We start from the raw sequence: 18,222 nt of genomic DNA on the forward strand, positions 1-18,222 counted from the left end.
TAAAGAGCAACTGTGGACATTCAACAAACTATTAATAATCTTAAATACCAGTATATCTAGTTCTGTCATTTAAGGACCGGCTACCAGATTCCAGATTAGCCATCTGTAATTCTTCTGTTTCTCGCATGTCTTACTGGTCCTCTTCTTTACTTTCACTAAATCATTTGTTTGGCTAGGTTTCTGACGGAGTGCAGGTTATCCTTTGGTCTGTCTTCTTCCTGATTCTTTGCCTTCCCAAAAACTTTTGATGGAAGTAGCCAATGCTACATGACAGAGGTGAATAATATATTCATATTCGTACAAAATGCTAGTGAACAGAGTGGAAACTAGGTACATGCTATAGTGAACACTATATCAAAATTGGTTCTATTTTGGTTTGATGGCTAATTAATCAGTTCTCATGGAGCTCAGAATCACTAAAGGCATATGTTCTCTTTCGCCCCTTTCATTAGACAGATGGAAAATATCTGAAAAAATTGTGATAGGAAGTAAATAAATAACACTGGACACAAATCCTGTGGGATTGAATTTGTTCTTTGTGGAAAAACTCTACTGCATTTTAGTACTGATAAGAGTGATGTAAGTCACTGCACTGAGTCTCTGTAGCTTCTCCAAGCTTACATTTTATCAATACCTGACTTTCAAGGATGGATGCTTTCTGCTGTAACTTTAAATGAATAAAAGTGGTGGTAACAAAACAATTATAAAATGACGAAATGTTAAATTAGTATTTACCTTACAGTTTCCTTGCCTTTCAAAAATATCTGTAATTAACCTTATTTTGAAATAAAGACTGAATTGGGAGGAGGATGAAGACTACTGTACATTTATTTAGTTTGTTCCATATGATAGCTTGTTCTCAGACAGGTTTACCTAACACATTCTCTCTTTCTTGCTTTCTCTTTTTTAATTCCACCAATTTTCTTGTAACTCACGCTTATCATTCTTCTTCCCATCAACTCAGACTTTACCAGTGTGCTTTCTGATAAAGACGTGCAACATTTGAGCAGTTCTTATTTTAGCACTTGAAAGGAGACAGATGCACTCCATTTTTTTGTTGCATTTTTTTCATAGCTGATATTGTAAGTTAGCTAACTTGTAATATCAGAGGAGAGACATTTCATCTTATTTTCACCATTTTCGGACACTTCTGTTTCCTATTACAGGTTGTTTGTTATATATGGCATAGACACAGATATTTAAATACTGTTGTATTTTTGATGGGGTTTATATTATTTTTATATTTTCAAGCTTATGATAAAATATACTAATTACAATACGTATTTTGAATGCCTTTAATTAGCATTTTGTAAGAATACAAAAAATACTTTGTAATCTCTGCCATTCCTCAACTGTGGAGGTAACTTTTAGCATTCTCTATTATGGGAGCCCTTCCTCTCTATTACTTTTCAATTTAGCAGTGGAAAACTCTAGTGATATCCCATTAGTATGCTGCAGAATTAGATCTCTCACAAACATAAATTCTCTTGTGTAAGATGGTAGCTTTAAAAATCCCAACTTTAATGTGTTTCTGTGAATACTTTAAGTGTTTGGACATCTGACCATATGAGTATCCACAGGAAGATAATCCAGTTTTAGAAAAGGATGAGTGTTTTCCTGCCTGTTTTGACCTTAATGGGTTAGAGTATAATTAATTGAGTCAGGTGTTTCCCTTTTTGTACCTGTTTTTACATCATGCAACAATTGCTGTCTGATACAACCTCACTTACAGTTTGTTTAAAAAAAAAAAGTTGTCTCCTGTGTTAATTGCTCTTGGTGGATTGTACTTCTGTGAAGAGTTCTTCAAGGAATAGAACTCACAGTGGAAGCAAATGTCTGCAGCAGGGAGAGATCTGAATTAACTATGCATAGTCTGTTTTCAAAAAGAGCAGTATCATAAAATACTTTGTCCTCTTGCGTGTTTGTCAACTTAATGTTATACAGGTAGATAAGATGTCAGACATAGTCTATTAAGGGTTGGACTTTTTTTCGTTCCTGCTTTGAGTCTTTTATGCTGTTTTCCTGTGGTCTATAATGATCAGATTGCTATTATTTTCTAGTAGTGAGGAGGAGTTGATATCAATTTCTTAGTTTCTCTTAATATGGTATACCAATTAGCTGTTCTTATGTGATTTGACTATTGAAAGGTATTCTATACTATGCTACTGCAGGAAACTTTTACTGGATCACGATTTTTAACTTGCTTTTGGCCTTGCAGATAACCTTCTGAAATGTAGCTGCGTACTCTTTTATGCAACTACTTGGCTTACCTTTTGCTAGCAACTCATACCATTTGATGACATTCATATAGCTGAAAACTAAACCTTCTAACCTATGGAATCTGATTTTTATGGGATGCTAAAATATACATTTTTGGTTGCAGGGAAGGGAGACAGTAAAAGTAATAGAATAGAGGTGAAGGGAATATGAGATATTGCATCAGATAATAAGCATGAGAGTGGTACACATTCCAGTATTCTGTTACTAAGGTAATTTCCTGAGGGAGAAACACTTATCTAAGAACTAATAGTGTGACCCTTCTTAGATTTATGGTGAAGGACAGGGGACCAAATTAAGGAACCTTCCCCACCTCCGGTCCTTAAAATAAATTTCCCAGACAGACATTAGGCACTGCTCTAAAAAAGGGGAAAAAGTGTAACAAAACAAAACAGGAAGGTGTTGAAGAGCAACAACAACAAAAAAATTTCCTGCGTCTAAGTGCTACAGGTCTAGTACCCGTGAAGATGATAGATGGATCACCCTTGTACATAACAGCAGATTGTCTTGACTAATTATAGTTACTTTTTATCATAGTGTCTTTGGAGTCATCCAAGAATGGTCCAATTTTCAACCCGTATCTATGCTACTGTTTGTACCCATGCATTAGATGTTAAAGAACATTAAAGGCAATTTCTGAAATGGTCTATCTAATATCCTTGCCCCCAGTTTCAAAAAACAAACAGTAAAAAAGCCCCTGAAACAAACCCTAAACCGAAACAAACCCTAAACCAAAACAAAGTCTTTGGAGTTGATTTGGTGCTTTTAATTGTTTTGTGTTGGTAGAATTGTGATTCATTTCACAAGCACTTGTTAGCTTTGCACATTGTTTGTCTTTGAACCTGCTGTTGATTTCTTTGCCATTATACTAGAGGACTAGCACTTCAGTGCTTTCCTTGTGAATTGATTAATGTGGGTTTATATTAATTGCTTTAAGAAGACTTTGTTCTTCCCATTAGTCATTTTAATTTCCTAGTTGAAGGTTGAAATACTGACTTTACAAAGTAGATCTATTTGTTTCTAAATTACTTTTCTGGTTTTATATGTTTTCTTGTTTTCTATGACTATGAATAAAATAAAATGGAATAATTCTGATAACAGGTAAGCCTTAGGGCCTAGTCTGACCAAACTGAGCAGTAAAATTAGATGTTAGAGGTGTACAACATTAGTGAGAAAATTACAATGCAGATGGATTGAGAGACTGACAGTGGATGAAGCTGTTTTATTAGGACTTTAGGGAATGTTTATGTAGATTTACAACCTGATTTTGATTACGCTAGTTCACATCTATGAAAATTGAGTTGTAAAAACCCTCATTTTCTTATTAGGGCAGTAATGCTAATATAAAAGAGCAAAGAATTCATATGAACTTTGCTATTCCTATTTTTTGGTGTAATATTTGCATATATGCTGCTTTATCGAATAACACCAGGCAGGAAGACTTGCCCAGAAACAGACTCTTGAAATGTTAAGTTGTGTGTCAGCTAATAACACTGTTGTCAGGTCGCACATCATTGTAATTCATATCAAAGGCAGTGGTCAGAGTTCATTATTGCAAGTGAGTTCTCATAGTCTAGTCATGTACAGACTGTAATACTAATCACCGTTTTTAATGTAAAACACAACTCCTTAGAGTTACATTTTATAAAAGCTCCCCTTTAGTAAAGAAATTAGCTATTAACCTTAAACCTGTAATTTTGTCTTCTCTTTCGTGTTGCTGATCAATTGCTGAATGTCTAAGTTGTAAAAATGTGAAGCTAATATTTGATGTTACTGTTAAGTGAATTTTTGAAAAGCGTCGTATTGGAAGGTTCACATATTTACTCTTTTAATGTGAAGCATTAAAAAGAAGGAGAAAATGCCATTCATTCTTGGTTATTTTTACTTTCAATAGTGAATTTTTACCTTTGGTAATATAAGTAGCAAATAAAAAAATAAGCAGATAATGAGGAAAAGTCAGCTGGTTGGGTGCTACAGTTGGAGCTGCAGACTTGAGTGAATTCAGTTCTGCCATGAATCCTCTGTTCAGCACAAAGCAAATCTGAACCACTGAAAAGTCCATTCTCTTATGTTCAATAGTAGGTGCCCAGAGAAGACTATAGGAAGGAGTCAGGTGAGTGGGAATACTTTCAGGAGGCTTTCTCAGACCCCTGTGAGTTGTTTTTTTTTCAAAAGCCATACAAGAATTTGTGGTATTCTGTAGGTAGTAGCTATTGAGGAGTAATTTTCATTTCATTTATGTGGGTTGAAAGATATATTCGACAAATAACAATAATAGTTAATCTATAGCATAATCGCATGCATATGAAATTTTATCATCTTCAGGTATTTTCTTTGGAATTCTTTGTCTGATCTGGCATTTACCACTTAATTTGATGCCATCATCTTATGGTGGAAAAGAAGCACACTACTTCATAAATTTCTAGAATATTGTCTCCTTTAGCTGTGCCTTTGCAATCTGAACAGTCATGGCTATTTTTTAAGACCCCTTATCAGGTGTCCTTATACATTCTGAAAGCTCAAACATACTGTATCAACCAGCTGACCAAATTCTTCAAAAATTTGTTGTGGATTTGACATTGCATCCCTTTACAATGAATGTCTCGGTTCTTGCTTTGTCCATGTCCACCAGTTCTGTTCTTCAGAATAATTTCTACTCATTTGTTCAGCTTACAGTGTCTGAAATAACCCGTTTTTCACACACCCTCACCCAACTTTTCTCTAAAGCTTATATCTGATAACATCACATTTTCTGTCTTTTAAATTTTTAAGGAATTACACCTGTAACAAAAAACCTTTGGTGTTCAGTGTCCTGCAGTAGGTCTGTGTTTGGAAAAAAGGTAATTTAGGATATCTTAGAAAAGCAGATCTTGCAAATTGTTGGAAAGCAAAATTGGAGGTGTAATCTCATTCTGAAAATTGTTAGTATATTAAAAATTCAGATTGTACTGATAGCAAGTCTTATAAAATCAGATGACCAGTTATTTTGAACCAGTTGTTTATTTATACATAGATTTAAATGAGAACATATTTAGTATTGTTATTTAGTATTATGATTTGCTTATGTGTATTGTGATGATTGTTTCTTTTCCAAACAGAAAAGAATTTATATTTGTTTATATAAAATATAAATTTTCTAAAAGTCTATAAAGAACCAAACTACTTTTAGTTTAAAATATGAACATTCTATGAAATAAATTCCATAGCTAAACTCCTTTTTCACTGGCTTTAGGACATTTCCTTTGTAAAACTATGTAAGATAGCAATGAAGGGTGTGATAATGTCACACTCTCTCTTCAGCACATATATGCAAAGTTGGGATAAATTAGCTTTAAGCTTTGTCTTAATACAATGTTTGAGGTGACTTTATGCTTTAGTTAAATTATGTGTATAATTTTCTTTGGAGGCTGCAGCTATTTTTTGCTTCAGTCATAAAGGTTTGCAGGTGACCTTTAAGAACAGCCATATTAGCTCTAGTTTTGTTTTAGCTTATCTCAGCAGAAAGTAAAGCTGACTTTGTAATGCTGTAACAATCGGGACTGCTTGCAGTTTTTGGAAACAATTCTTTCATAATTTACCCTTTACCACAAAAGCATTTTTCTAGGTTTTTCCTAAAATAGGATTGCTTAGCTATTCTTGGTATTTGATTGTGTTTTACTGCTAATGTGTTCACAGTTTAAATGCTGCTTATGTAGCAAAGTGAGCAGCTTTTGCTGGGGTAAGTAATTCCAATAAGCCCTAAGCACAAGTAGGTTTGTGCTGGCAAAACTTAATTTTGTCAGTACAAATACTGTTACAGTTGTTGCTCTTTTTGGGAGTCTGTGGTGTTTAAATGGCCTTTTTAATGTTCAGTATTGTTATACCCACATCAGCAAAATTCTGTTTTACAGGCATGGCCTAAGCTTTTCATTTAACTCATAGATTTGGCTCTGGTAATGAACCTTAAATATAATAAGTCTTCCTATCTGCAATGCTGGGACTCTCTTATGAACTGGCTGTGTCCAAGGTGCCGTAACTGTCTAGTAGAGAGTTATTAGATTGCCCAGAGGAGAACAGCTTTCATGTTCTCCTGACCTATGGAAGGAACTAGTTTTTTCCACTGCATATGGATTTTTTTTCACTTCAACTTAATAAGAAGAGAAATTGTCCTTAAATTCAAGCTTCTAAGCTTAGAAATAATGAGTTTCTTTCCTTACATAAACTCTTTTCTCTCTGCTGGGTGTAACATTTCTGTATGCAAGAAAAAATAAACACATTTGTGTGAACAAGGCTATTACTTAATTTTGTTAAATGTGTATATATAAGTGCATAAAATGATACTGGTTTATTATGTTTTGAACAATTTAGTGGATGTGTTTTACTCATCTCTAGGTCCACGTACCAGTGGTGTACAGTGCAACAGATCTTCCAACACTAAGCCCCTGCTCCCTCCCCAAACTCATATAGATTCTATATCATAGAATCATTATTACATTTAGGTTAAGACAAGGATCAGAGAAATAGGAAAACAGTAAGAAATAGTAAACCGTTATTCATACATAATGCACACATCTGCATTACTCAGAAGTAATTCTTAGTTCTTCGTAGATATGGTTGTTCTCTTAGTGTGGCTTTTATTCCTTATTGTATTTCCTTTACATGATGTGATTTCAGCAAATGTGAACAACCAGAGCTTGATAGGTGACATTAATCTCAATGAAGCATCTTATTCTTTTATGACCCTTGGATGTTTGTTCTAGCTCCCTATGAATTTTTTCATGAAGTTCATAGAGGAGAATGTTAAATTTCTTTTAGCCGCTTCAATTCACAGTATAGTACTTTAGCTTACCCTATCCAGAAAAATAATACCTTCTCTTTTCTTACTGGACATGAATAAAAACTCTGAAATTGAACTATGTGATTTTAGGAATATGTAAGTTCTTTCTAACAAATAGTTTACCAAACAGAATTAATCTGATTACTGTTGTACCAGAAGCTGGTATAGAGTTTTACATAGTAAGGCTTCAAACATGAAATTCGATGCTCATCTTAATCAAATATAACTCATGTTTCTTCACAGAGAACAATATAATATAACTTTGTGTTTTTAACTGACATACTTCTTGAAAGACAATTTTGTAGTTTGTTGTATGGAGAGATCCCAGACATGCTCTCTGTGTTTGAGTTCTGTGTTTATTACACGACTCATAATACAGTCTTAAGTGTATCACAAAGCTAAACCTACCAGTTGCTTATGAATCACTTCAGTAATGTTATAGTGACACAAGAGAAAATTTTCGAAACATACAATTTGATGTTCTCTGTCATGCTTGGTGAATAGGCATCTAGTATAGTGTATAAGAGGGGGCACAATCATTCTTCAAACTAGACAATATAATACAGTTAAGCATATGTAATCATATGATTCATATGTCATAGCATGTGAGAGACACACATGCTTTACTAATAAGTGTAAAGTGTTTTGTGTTCTAAGAGTAGAAAATACTGCATTAATGTAAAGTATTACTGATTTTTGAGAATATTCTTCTTTCTTATAAGCATATACATGCTGTTTTGTATCTGATTTTGAAATGCAGGAGAATATAGCTAACTTCTGTAGGGCCACCACTGCTCAGCACTGTCAAGAGAGTTGGCTGACAAAAGTATCATATAGAAATATGTTAAACCCAAGAAACTAGTAAAAATAGCATGCTTTAGAAAAACGCAGCATATTTATAATTCTATTATGTGTGCTGAGTCTATTAATTAAGTTAGTTAATGGTGCACTCTGTTTCATAGTATGTATAGTGCTATACTTATGAATTTTTATTAATTTCTGCCATTAAAAAATATTAACTTAATTACTGTTCCACTCACTTGAATCGCATCAGTGAAGCAGACTTGGAAGTAATTTCCAAAACAGCCTGACATTGCTGTTTCTATTTAATATCTGAAGTGGAGCTCATTTTAGTTGAGAGCTAGTCTAAAGCTAAGGTTCTGGGTCATGGATTTTGGAAACAACTATTCTACTACTCTGTTCCTGTTGTGAGTTTAGTGTGTTAAATAAGAATTCTATTCCTCTGTTTTTAAATAAATCTTAAAACATGTTTTTACAGCCTCGTGGAAGAAATCCATCTTTTTCCAGTTCTTTTCCAAGTCATTTTGGTAAGAATAATTTTTAATATATATATTCTAATAGATAGATATAATATCTCTCAAATCATGTCAAACTAGTAAGTTTCATTAGGCATGTTAATAAAATAATAAGACTGATAAAATCAAATGAAACAGTCTATCTAGTTTAAGTGGTCATTTCTGCAGTTCTCACCAACTAATTGAAGTTTCCTAAGGATACTTTTTTAATCCAAAAAACCTCCCGAAAAGTAGAAGAAAAGAGCTTGATCTCTAATTAGAACTATATATTTGCCCAATTGAAGCAAGAAATGCTGAGGAACTTGCATTTTATTAAATAGTATCAAATACAAGTTTGATGGTCTCAATTCCCACTATTTGACTTTGGAATTTCTTTCAATATAACGTATCACATGCGAAATTTCCGTCCCTAAATAGGATCTGCCACTTATAAATGTCAGGAAAACTGTTGATGGTTTTATTTCTCTGATAAGTTGCAAAACAGATATGTTAATGAAGAAGAGAAGTGTTTAGACTGGTTTGGAATCTGGGTACTGTGCTATCCATTAGCCTTCTCATTGCTAAATTCCACAGTCTCTTATTTATTTTTTTAATCTTTGTGTTCATGAAGTCGCATCAGGTAAGTGTCCTGTCATGTAAGCATGCTCCTGATGAATACTAAATATCTGTTATAAATAAATATGCATAATTTATGCAGTGTGGGCATGTTGCATACTTGCTTTTGCATCATTCTTGAAATTCAGTCTTTTTCAGATGATGTTCATAAATGTGATTCTGAATCAACTTTGATATTCCTTTCTTAGGTTTAATTATTTTAATCTTCACTCTTCCTTTGCAGTGATTTATTTCACTGCCTGTCATTTTGAATCTCTTTAATACTGCATACCCAGATAAGCCCTTTTTTATTAAAGTAACTTCTTAAGTGATGATAGATTTTTCCAGCAGCATATGGAACACAAGCTTTATGACATTTTTTGTGCATATATGTACAAATCTCTTCTTGTGACAAATATTCAGAATAACAAACCCCAAGATTTTACAAATGCCAAGATTTTACAGTATTTCATAAATAGTTTTGACCTAGGATGAGTACTACTTTTAGGTAGTAATAAAAGAAGAACATAGTAAAATATGGAAGTCAGATGTGTCATATTAATCCTTAAATATCGAATTAATGTTTGAAATGTCCTTTGGTGCTAGAATCTTGAAATTTAACTTCCAATATATATATGTTAGTCTATAGCTATGAGTATTTGAACGTGGTTATGATCTCTAGAAGTATTCCCAGATATTGAAAAAATTTTTATCATGTATCTGTAGTCATGGAATTTAAAATGCGTGTATGTCATACCATGTAAGTAGGATGAGTTAGAGGCAGTCATAAATGCTCCCTCCTGACCTCCCCACATGCAGTTTGACCTCATGAGTTCTAGAAATAGTATGGGGTTTTTTAGGGAGAAAAAAGCAGTTCAGCTCAAAATTGTCTGCAATTCTGTGAAGGTTTCACAGCTCTCTTGAACCCGTATAGCTCTCTTTGAGCTTATAGTAAAGAGCGGTGAGGGGGAAATCTTGTAGCTTTTAGGGAGAAAAAAATTTCCCCCTTCAATATGCTTTGTTCTGAGAGAACCCCTGAAATTGCTTCGATTGCCGTATGCAGCATTCGAGCTTTAACAGTACTGTGGCTGTCAGCTGTGGTCTTATTTGGCTCAAGGGATGTGAGATATGACACCCTAAACAATAAGGAGGGTGGCAACCTGTTCCCCTGTTTTCCCTACAGAAAAGTAAATTCAGCAAAGGAAGGTTAGGCAATTAGAAAAGCTTGGGAGCCAGGACTAGACAGACTGGAAGAATTAATCATTAGGCTGTTTTCCTCATAAACAGAGTGGATTGAACAGAACAGATTAGCAAACTCCTTCATTACAGGTTTCTGAAATGTTTTTCGTAGTCATATGGATGAAGGGAGTTGCCTATAATTTGCTTCTCATTATTCTCCATAACCTAGTCTTTGTCTAGGTTTGTACTTCTGTTTGTTTCAAGAAACAGTACAAATAGAAATGTTGAACTCTGTACCTAGAATTTTACCAGACCGTGATCTATTGAATTTGAATTATGCTTCAGAGTCAATATACTATTTTATACTGACAGTAAGTTAATGTAGAGGTATTGCTATCAAGTTCAAGGAATATCACTAGTACTGCATGATTCCTATGCCAAGACTGAATATCCAATGTATATTTTCTATGTATCATTAAATATAGTTCATATTATTTGCTGTGATGTGACTCTGTTAGGCTCTGAAGGGAAATATTGTGGGCTCAAAATTTGAAAGTATCTCCAGGAGCAGTCTTTGTTTCTAGGCTACAATCAAAGTGGAATTGAATGTACTAGCTTTAATCTAGCTATCTCAGTAGCAAGGATGTGATGGCTTGCAGATACTGAGCAGTTTACAATAAATAGGTTTTAATAGGACTGCTTTTCCCTGCTCATCAGCGTAGAGTTACACTACCTCTTTTACTCAATGATACTCTATGTTTTGGTCTAAGCAGTAACACTGAGATTTGGCAATTTTTTATTCTCTATCATCTCACTGAACCAGTTAGATCTCTAAATTCAACTAAAGCACATGAAATGTATCCTTTCATAAGATTTATGTTATAGTTGCCAAACAAAAAGAACCGGATTAGTGAAAAAATCTGTTGCTGTCTACCTTAAGAGTTTTCTAAGAGAGTAGCCATTATTTATATAATATATTTATATTTACCTGAGCTAGGTTTTAGTTAGTGATCTAATTAGTAAGAGGCTTTAAATAGAGTTCCAGTTCCCCTGGAAACCCTCAGCACTCATTTATCTCTCAACACTTAGTTGCATTTAGGAAATACGCATTAATGGTGTACTTTGTGAGTATGTGAGGACCTGTATAGAGTTCTTGGTTATAGAATTGCAGAGGGGAATTTCATGTTACACCTGAATGGAAATTAATTTCATTGGTACCATGATCCCAGATCCTAGTGCGAGCAGTTATGTAGATTATGAGTAGTTCTACAAAGCAATATGAAGATATGACTGTAATACGAGTGGACATTGATCTTGCTATAATGTCTAATGTAGGGATGTGTATTTGTGGAAAAAAGGAGATATATTGACAATATACGAGTATTTTCAGGACAGTAAGTGATTGAAAAGCAGAAGGAAGGTTGGTATCATGATGTACAAAAATTAAAAGATGCAAACTCCTCTTGATAACAAGATAAATGAACCAAATTCCATGATTATGTAAATGATGCCAAAAGTTGGGTTGATATAAGATATAAATATAAAATGCTGCTGTTGATGAAGAAAGGATTGTAGCAGAAGTTACTGTGGGATATGTTCCAGGTTTTATTTTCTTGCTGCCTTTTTCTACTACATCCTTAGTATTCTGTTTCTAATATGTTTTACTATGTCAAACCTGTCATCTGTCTGCAGGATCAGTTTATGATATACAAAATATTCTTTTTTATTATTATGTTATAATTCTGGAATGAGGTTAACAAAGGATTTGGAAGTGGTTTACTGCCATATTTGTAAATTATGGTTATTCATATTTTAGATTACTATCAAGATTTTCACATTGCTGAGTAGCAAGCAGTGAAATTGGCATAAATGTTATTCTCTGTGCTATGTTACTTTCTAAGTTAGGGCAATATCATAAATATTACCTGGTCTTCCTTTAGAGTTATCTGATTGTAAGCTGTTGCACAGAAAAGAAATTCTGTGTAGTTCGTGAAATTGTATTTTTCTGCTGATAAGTTTTAAAACTAAAGCTAATGATGCTTGTGATTAGGAGCTCAGTGCTACCCTATTTTTAAAGCTCACTAGTCAATTGTGTGCTTATCCTATTAAAATCTCTGGTGTAGCTTTTAATCACACCAACATGTCACAGACTTCAGTTCTTGCTGTAAAATGGTTTTTTTACAAAGTTCTGTATTTTAATGGCCTGCTAAAATTTAAAGGTATATTGTTTTAATAAAAATTATATTGTAGTAAGATTGAAAGATATTGTATTTATAAATGATATCTTATTAGTAAATACCAGCAATCAATGGTAGATAGTGTCTTAGTATCTAAACTGTAAATATAAAAATATAGTGATTATTTTATTTATATTGCTATTCTGTCCTTAGCACAAAAGAATGGGCAACACATTTCTAACTCTTGCAAGTGTTTGTAAGCCATCCAGGGTGGGTACTTGAAACAACAGAGTAGGAAACTCTTATTCTTATATTCTGTAAGACAGTACAAATATCTGCTGCTGAATGAATTTCTTCTGCTGCTAATGAATTTCACCATTCCTTACTGCTTTTAGGGGAAAGCTGTATTTGTAAGGTATCTGAAATTATATTCTAAGATGAATATTTGTGGCTTCTACAGGATGAGCATTAGTTATAGTTAGGAAACTTAAATGTATCCATAATTAGTATCTCCATGTTTTTTTCTTCTTGTGCACATACTTCCTGAAATTTATATTTAATAGTCAGATTGTATGCTGTGACAGTGTATGTAAACCTGCTGTAACAGATTAGGAATATAATCTATGAAGATTTCTGAAAGTGGAAATGCCAAAATCCTATTTTAATTGGTGGTTTATAAAGCAAAATAATTGCTTTTTTGAAAGAGATTTAATATTCAAAGATGGATTAAGGAGAAACAAGTAAAAAAGTGTTGGAATATCTTAGAATTTATGTATTTGAAATGAAATTGAAATTACGAGATACCATTTAAAGAAAAAAAATGTAATTCAAGTGTAAAATTTGCTATGAGTAGAACACCACCTTAACAATAAGAATGGTTTCAGTCTTTTTCAAACTGACAAATGTCAACACTTAGTAAGGTATTGCATTTATTCTCTTTTTAATGCTAACTCAAATTAATAGGAGTGTTTCTAAAGACCAAAGAAGAAAAGGTAGTAGGGTACAGTATGTTAATTTCCAATTTTCAAGGAATAAAATATGGCTCCTCTGGTAAAAATGTTGGGGTTTTTTCATTACTCAGTTGACTTGCTTAAGCACTTTTAGTTTAAGGATGAGATTCCTGAGACTACTTCTTTCTGTTAATTGCTGACATGAAAATTGTGTATACCTAAAAGAGATAAGCTTATACATCAGAATGTATAGTCCTGGAAATAAACATGTCTAAGTGGAATTCTGAGAACTTTTTAGCATGAAGCAGAATCTTACTAAGAGAAAGTTTTCCTTTCAGAAACAGATTTTTTTGTTTTGTTTTGTTTCAGTAATCTTTCAGTCAGGAGTTTCTGAGGAGGGTTTACACATATAAATGTTCGATTAGTGTTGAATCGGCTGTTAATCTGTTATCGTCAGCTGTTCTCTGCAATCATTAACACTGTACACAGAATGAATTCTTAACAGTTTTGTTTTATTGGTGTGTAGCTCATGTTTTTAACAGATGACAACAAAACTACTAGAAGCTAAAATGCATGGTATAAAAGCAATTTCTGATTGTGATTAATAATGAGAACCCATGGTATTTGATTTGTTTCCCTGGATACTGTTAAGTGATATGTAGTGGTTTTGCATATGGATAAAGCAGTCACGGAACTACAGATTTTCTGAAGTTGGAAGGGACTAAGAAAGATCATAGTGTCCAACTACCTGCTTCTTGCAGGGCTACCTAGAAGTACGTCATATGACTAGAAGTGTCATCCAGATGCTCCTTGAACTCTGTCAGGCTTGGTGCCATGACCAGTTCTCTGGGAAGTCTGTTACAGTGCTCAACCACCCTCTCAGTGAAGAATCTTTTCCTTATATTGTCTGAACTTGCCCTGATGCAGCTTTATTCCATTCCCTCATGTCTTGTCGATGGTCACCAGAGAGAAGAGATTAACATCTCCCCTCTGCTGCCTCACTTGAGGAGGCTGTAGGCTGTGATGAGGTCTCCCTTCAGCCTTCTCTCCTCCAGGCTGAACAAACCAAGTGACCTCAGCTGCTTCTTGTGGGTCTTGCCCTTGAGACTTTGCACCATCTGGGCAACCCTTCTTTGGACACACTCTACTAGTTTGATGTCCTTCTTATATTATGGTGCCCAAAACTGCACACAGTACTCAAGGTGAGGCCGCACCAGTGCAGAGCAGAGCAGGACAATCACCTCGATCGACCGGCTGGTGATGCTTTGCCCGATGCCCCCCAGGACACGGCTGGCCCTTTGGCTGCCAGGGCACTACTGACTCGTATTCAACTTGCCATTGACCAGGACCTCCAGCTCACTTGCCACAGGGCTGCTCTCCAGCCTTTTGTTCCCCTCTGAAAAGGTCAACTAAAGTTTCCTTTGCACAGGCATTTTCCTACAAACAATGGGAGAAAGATTTGATTTTTTCAATATCATTGTAACATGTACTAGGCTTTCAACGTTTGCTGTTATCACAGAGCTTAAGGCTTGTCTGTGCTGCAGTCAGTGTGTGGCAACAATTCACAAAGTTGTCTCTACCTAACTCTGAGCTAGTAGCTTCATTAACATTTGTAATGTGGGCACACCAACAGAGGGCTTACAAAGTGCAGAGCTTAATAAATACTTAGACAGTTAGCTGCTGTAGCCATCCTGGCTTAGGTGCCCTAGCAAGTTCAAAGTGAAGGATATCTTCACGCTTAATGTATGGATGTCCTCCCATACTTGCAGAAGACCAATGTAGTTTGAAGAAAACTCATGAAAGGACTGGAACAGGAGTGTTAGAAGTGATGGGAACATCACAGGAATGTAAGAATGATAAACGCCTTAGGATTTAGAAGATATTCAAGTTTTGGTATGAGAAGCACTGTATAAATTCTAAGTAAATGTGGGCAGCCTATTTTATGACTGTATATTTGTGTAGATCTATCCCCAGTAGGACCGCTGGTGGAAAAAAAAAAGTGTTTGAGGAAGTAGAGCCATCCTTTAAATCATTTTAATATTATAAATCAATATTCTGCATAATAAAATGGGTTTTAAAAAAGAAAAAAGCATGTCCTTCTATCATTCTCTTTCTTATCTAATAAACTATTTTGAACCAGTGCTTCTGTTAGGGATGGGAGTAAAGTTACTTACAAAATCACCTGGAGCTCCACTTCTGAGAGAAAAATTGAGTCCACAGCATTTGTGACAGCATTATAGTCTTTTATCGGAAGGAAATTCAGCTATTTGCATCTTAAAGGAATTGCTTCCTATTGCTAGACAGTAATATTTTAGTGTGTATGCTACATAACTGTTTCTTTTTATTTTATAATCAGTGCTAAGGGACATAAGAAAACTCATGTATAAACAATATTTTTATGTGTTTCTTGGTAGATTTTTTTTTATCCTGTCCCAGAACTTGAAAATTGCACAGATAATAAACATGAGTCTAAAAGACGGTAATACGGTTTTAAAGCTAGGTATAACATACTGGATAAGAAAATCACAAACAAGTGGTGAAGTGCATAGCTGTATTCTTTGCAGAAATAGTGGCCATAATTACTGCTGATACTAGAACACATTTCTAAGTTTTACGATGCCGTGACTGTTTTCCATCTCTTTGGTCTCACTCTTCATGTTATATATTACCAGTCTTCAATAAGCACTCAAGCATACTGTTTTGGTGAAGGTGTATTTTTTAATAAACATTTCTTAAGTAGTCTGGAGTGGATGGTTATTCTGTGTCTTACCAGTTGTCTTCTGAATGAAAATATTCTCACAATTTCAAAGAAAAAGTTGTCGTGAACTAACAGTCGTTATTCCTTGCCTAGCAGATCTCTGTCTTTATCACGTCATTGCTCCGACTGTGAAGCAACTTCACAGTGTTGCTTCAAAGTGACATAGAGCCCACTGAGGCCTCTGGTCTTTTTGCATGTTCTGTTGATCGGGACAAACGGAGTGTTACAGGGACGCATGGTGATGACGCAGTTTAAACTCTGTTCAAAACAATTAACAAGTAACTATAATGCTAATATTTATCCAGTGTTATGGTATGAAAGGTAGTGGTATGATCCCTTCAGGGACTGACTTGAGATCCAACACAACAGTTGTTTAATTCTCCACACCTGCAAAGGGTAGAGCCTCTGCATAGTACCGTGTGCTGGCCCTTGGATGTTGCTCCAAATCCATTAGGTTTGTCCTGTATTTAGAGGATTGCCTGTTGTCCTTTGGACCTTGCTGGATGCTGATAGTTGGCACTTCCCTTAAACCCCTCCAATTACAAACCAATAGTGGTTATTCTGAGCAACTTTTAGAAGTTAGTTTTTCTTGGAAGGCTAAGCTTGTTTGGAATACAGAGTTTGTTCAAATACTGCATTCAGAGAAGAATTTTAAATATATTGTAAAAGGGTGTAATAGTGCTTACCCTGAACATTTGACATCTTGGAACAAGCCCACTGAATGTACTCTCTGATGCTCGGGGGCCTGGAGCACATGGCAGACATGGAAAGGCTGAGAGAACAAGTTTCATATGACCTTTGCAAAGAAGTCTTGGGGGGATCTTATTCCTGCATGTAGCTATCTCATGGGACACTACAGAAAAGAGGAAACCTAACTTGTCTCAGCAGTCCAACATGGAAAGGCAAGAGTGTGAATGAAATTTGGAAGATGGGAAGTTCCAGCTTTATATAGAAAGAAAGTTTTTGCTGTGAGGAGGGTGGTGAAACACTAGAACCAGAGATGAGAGAGGTTGTAGGATCTCTATGCTTGGAGACTTAACACTCATCCGGATGCAACTGTGAGTCAGCCTGCTTTGGCAGGACTGCTTTGAGCAGGGGGCTAGACTACAGAACTCCAAAGGTGACTACAACCTTATGTCATTCTGTCATTTGATTGTCCCAATCCAGTCCATCTTCCTAAAAAACAGTCAACCGAACAAAAATTACCCAACACATTATTTTCCTAGTAGGGTAGCCACCATTCACTGAGCCCTGCCTGTAGTTAGATATGTTAACTCCTCTAAGTTAGCATCCAAGTCAGTAGTGTTTCTGATTTCTTCATCTGTTTTTTGCTACCTAACAATTTGTATGCTTTGACCTTTAAGTAAGCAAGGTGGATGTACTGAAGTGGCAATGCTTATTCAGCTGGCTTGGCTCCACTCCCATTTCTTCCTTATCTGAGGCATCTACATTTTATACTGCATGAGGGTGGTGTTTTATGAACCAAATCCAAGACAGACTGTAGGTCAGGGTTGAGTGGTTGGATGTATAAAGTCACTGAGTGTTTCTGCCAACTTGTTTTGTCTCTCAGTACATTTAAACGTTATGCAAGGTACCTTAAATATGAGTCTTGTGGGTTTTAGCAGTGTTCTGAACAGATTTTTTTTTAATTTTGTGATTGGGAAATTTGAATATTTTTGTGGAGAATTTTCCTTAGTGATTATATTTTTCCTTAAAAACAGTGAAGCTCTGACCTTTAAGGGAACATTCTAACTTTAGCTTTGCACATGACAGGAAAAGTTAAAGCTATTAGAATTTATGTCTTAGAAAACTGGAAGACTTTCCTCTAAAACAAAATGGAAAACAAATGCACTTAAATGTTAACTAAGACTTTTTAATTCTGGGACCTTTAGAACAGATAAGATTTGTAGAATATTTGAAATACTTACCTAGAAAACTTTTATAGTGTTTCGGTGAAGAATCCTGTGTAAAAAAAAACAAAAAACAAAAAACAAAACAAAACCAAAACTGCACTTCTAAAAATATGGGAAAGACATGAAGTTTTGCCCTTATAGTGTAATCATATTTCTTCTTTTTGTAATTTTAGATTGATAGATAACTTCTATTAAAATTCGCCGGTAATTCATTTAATAGTACGTTATTCTGTTTAGCCTGT

At 34.8% G+C, this 18,222-nt stretch overlaps 1 protein-coding gene across 10 annotated transcripts in view; it reads left to right on the plus strand.

The window, feature by feature from the left end:
- ULK4 (unc-51 like kinase 4) overlaps positions 1-18,222 on the plus strand; it is a 228,745-nt gene that overhangs the window by 105,882 nt on the left and 104,641 nt on the right. For 9 of the 10 annotated variants that reach the window (XR_003540279.2, XR_005566123.1, XR_005566124.1 and 6 more), the window contains exon 31: positions 8,373-8,421. The exons of the other annotated variant lie outside the window; for it this stretch is intronic. Coding sequence is in view for 4 of the 9 variants with exons in the window: in XM_027718944.2 (XP_027574745.2) it covers positions 8,373-8,421 (49 nt within the window). In the remaining 5 variants the exon portion in view is untranslated. The remainder of the gene's footprint in view (positions 1-8,372; positions 8,422-18,222) is intronic. 10 annotated transcript variants of the gene reach the window in all.

This window comes from Pipra filicauda, unplaced genomic scaffold (genome assembly GCF_003945595.2).
Source record: "Pipra filicauda isolate LSUMZ 115617 unplaced genomic scaffold, ASM394559v2 scaffold62_size3274119_pilon, whole genome shotgun sequence".
NCBI lineage: Eukaryota > Metazoa > Chordata > Aves > Passeriformes > Pipridae > Pipra > Pipra filicauda.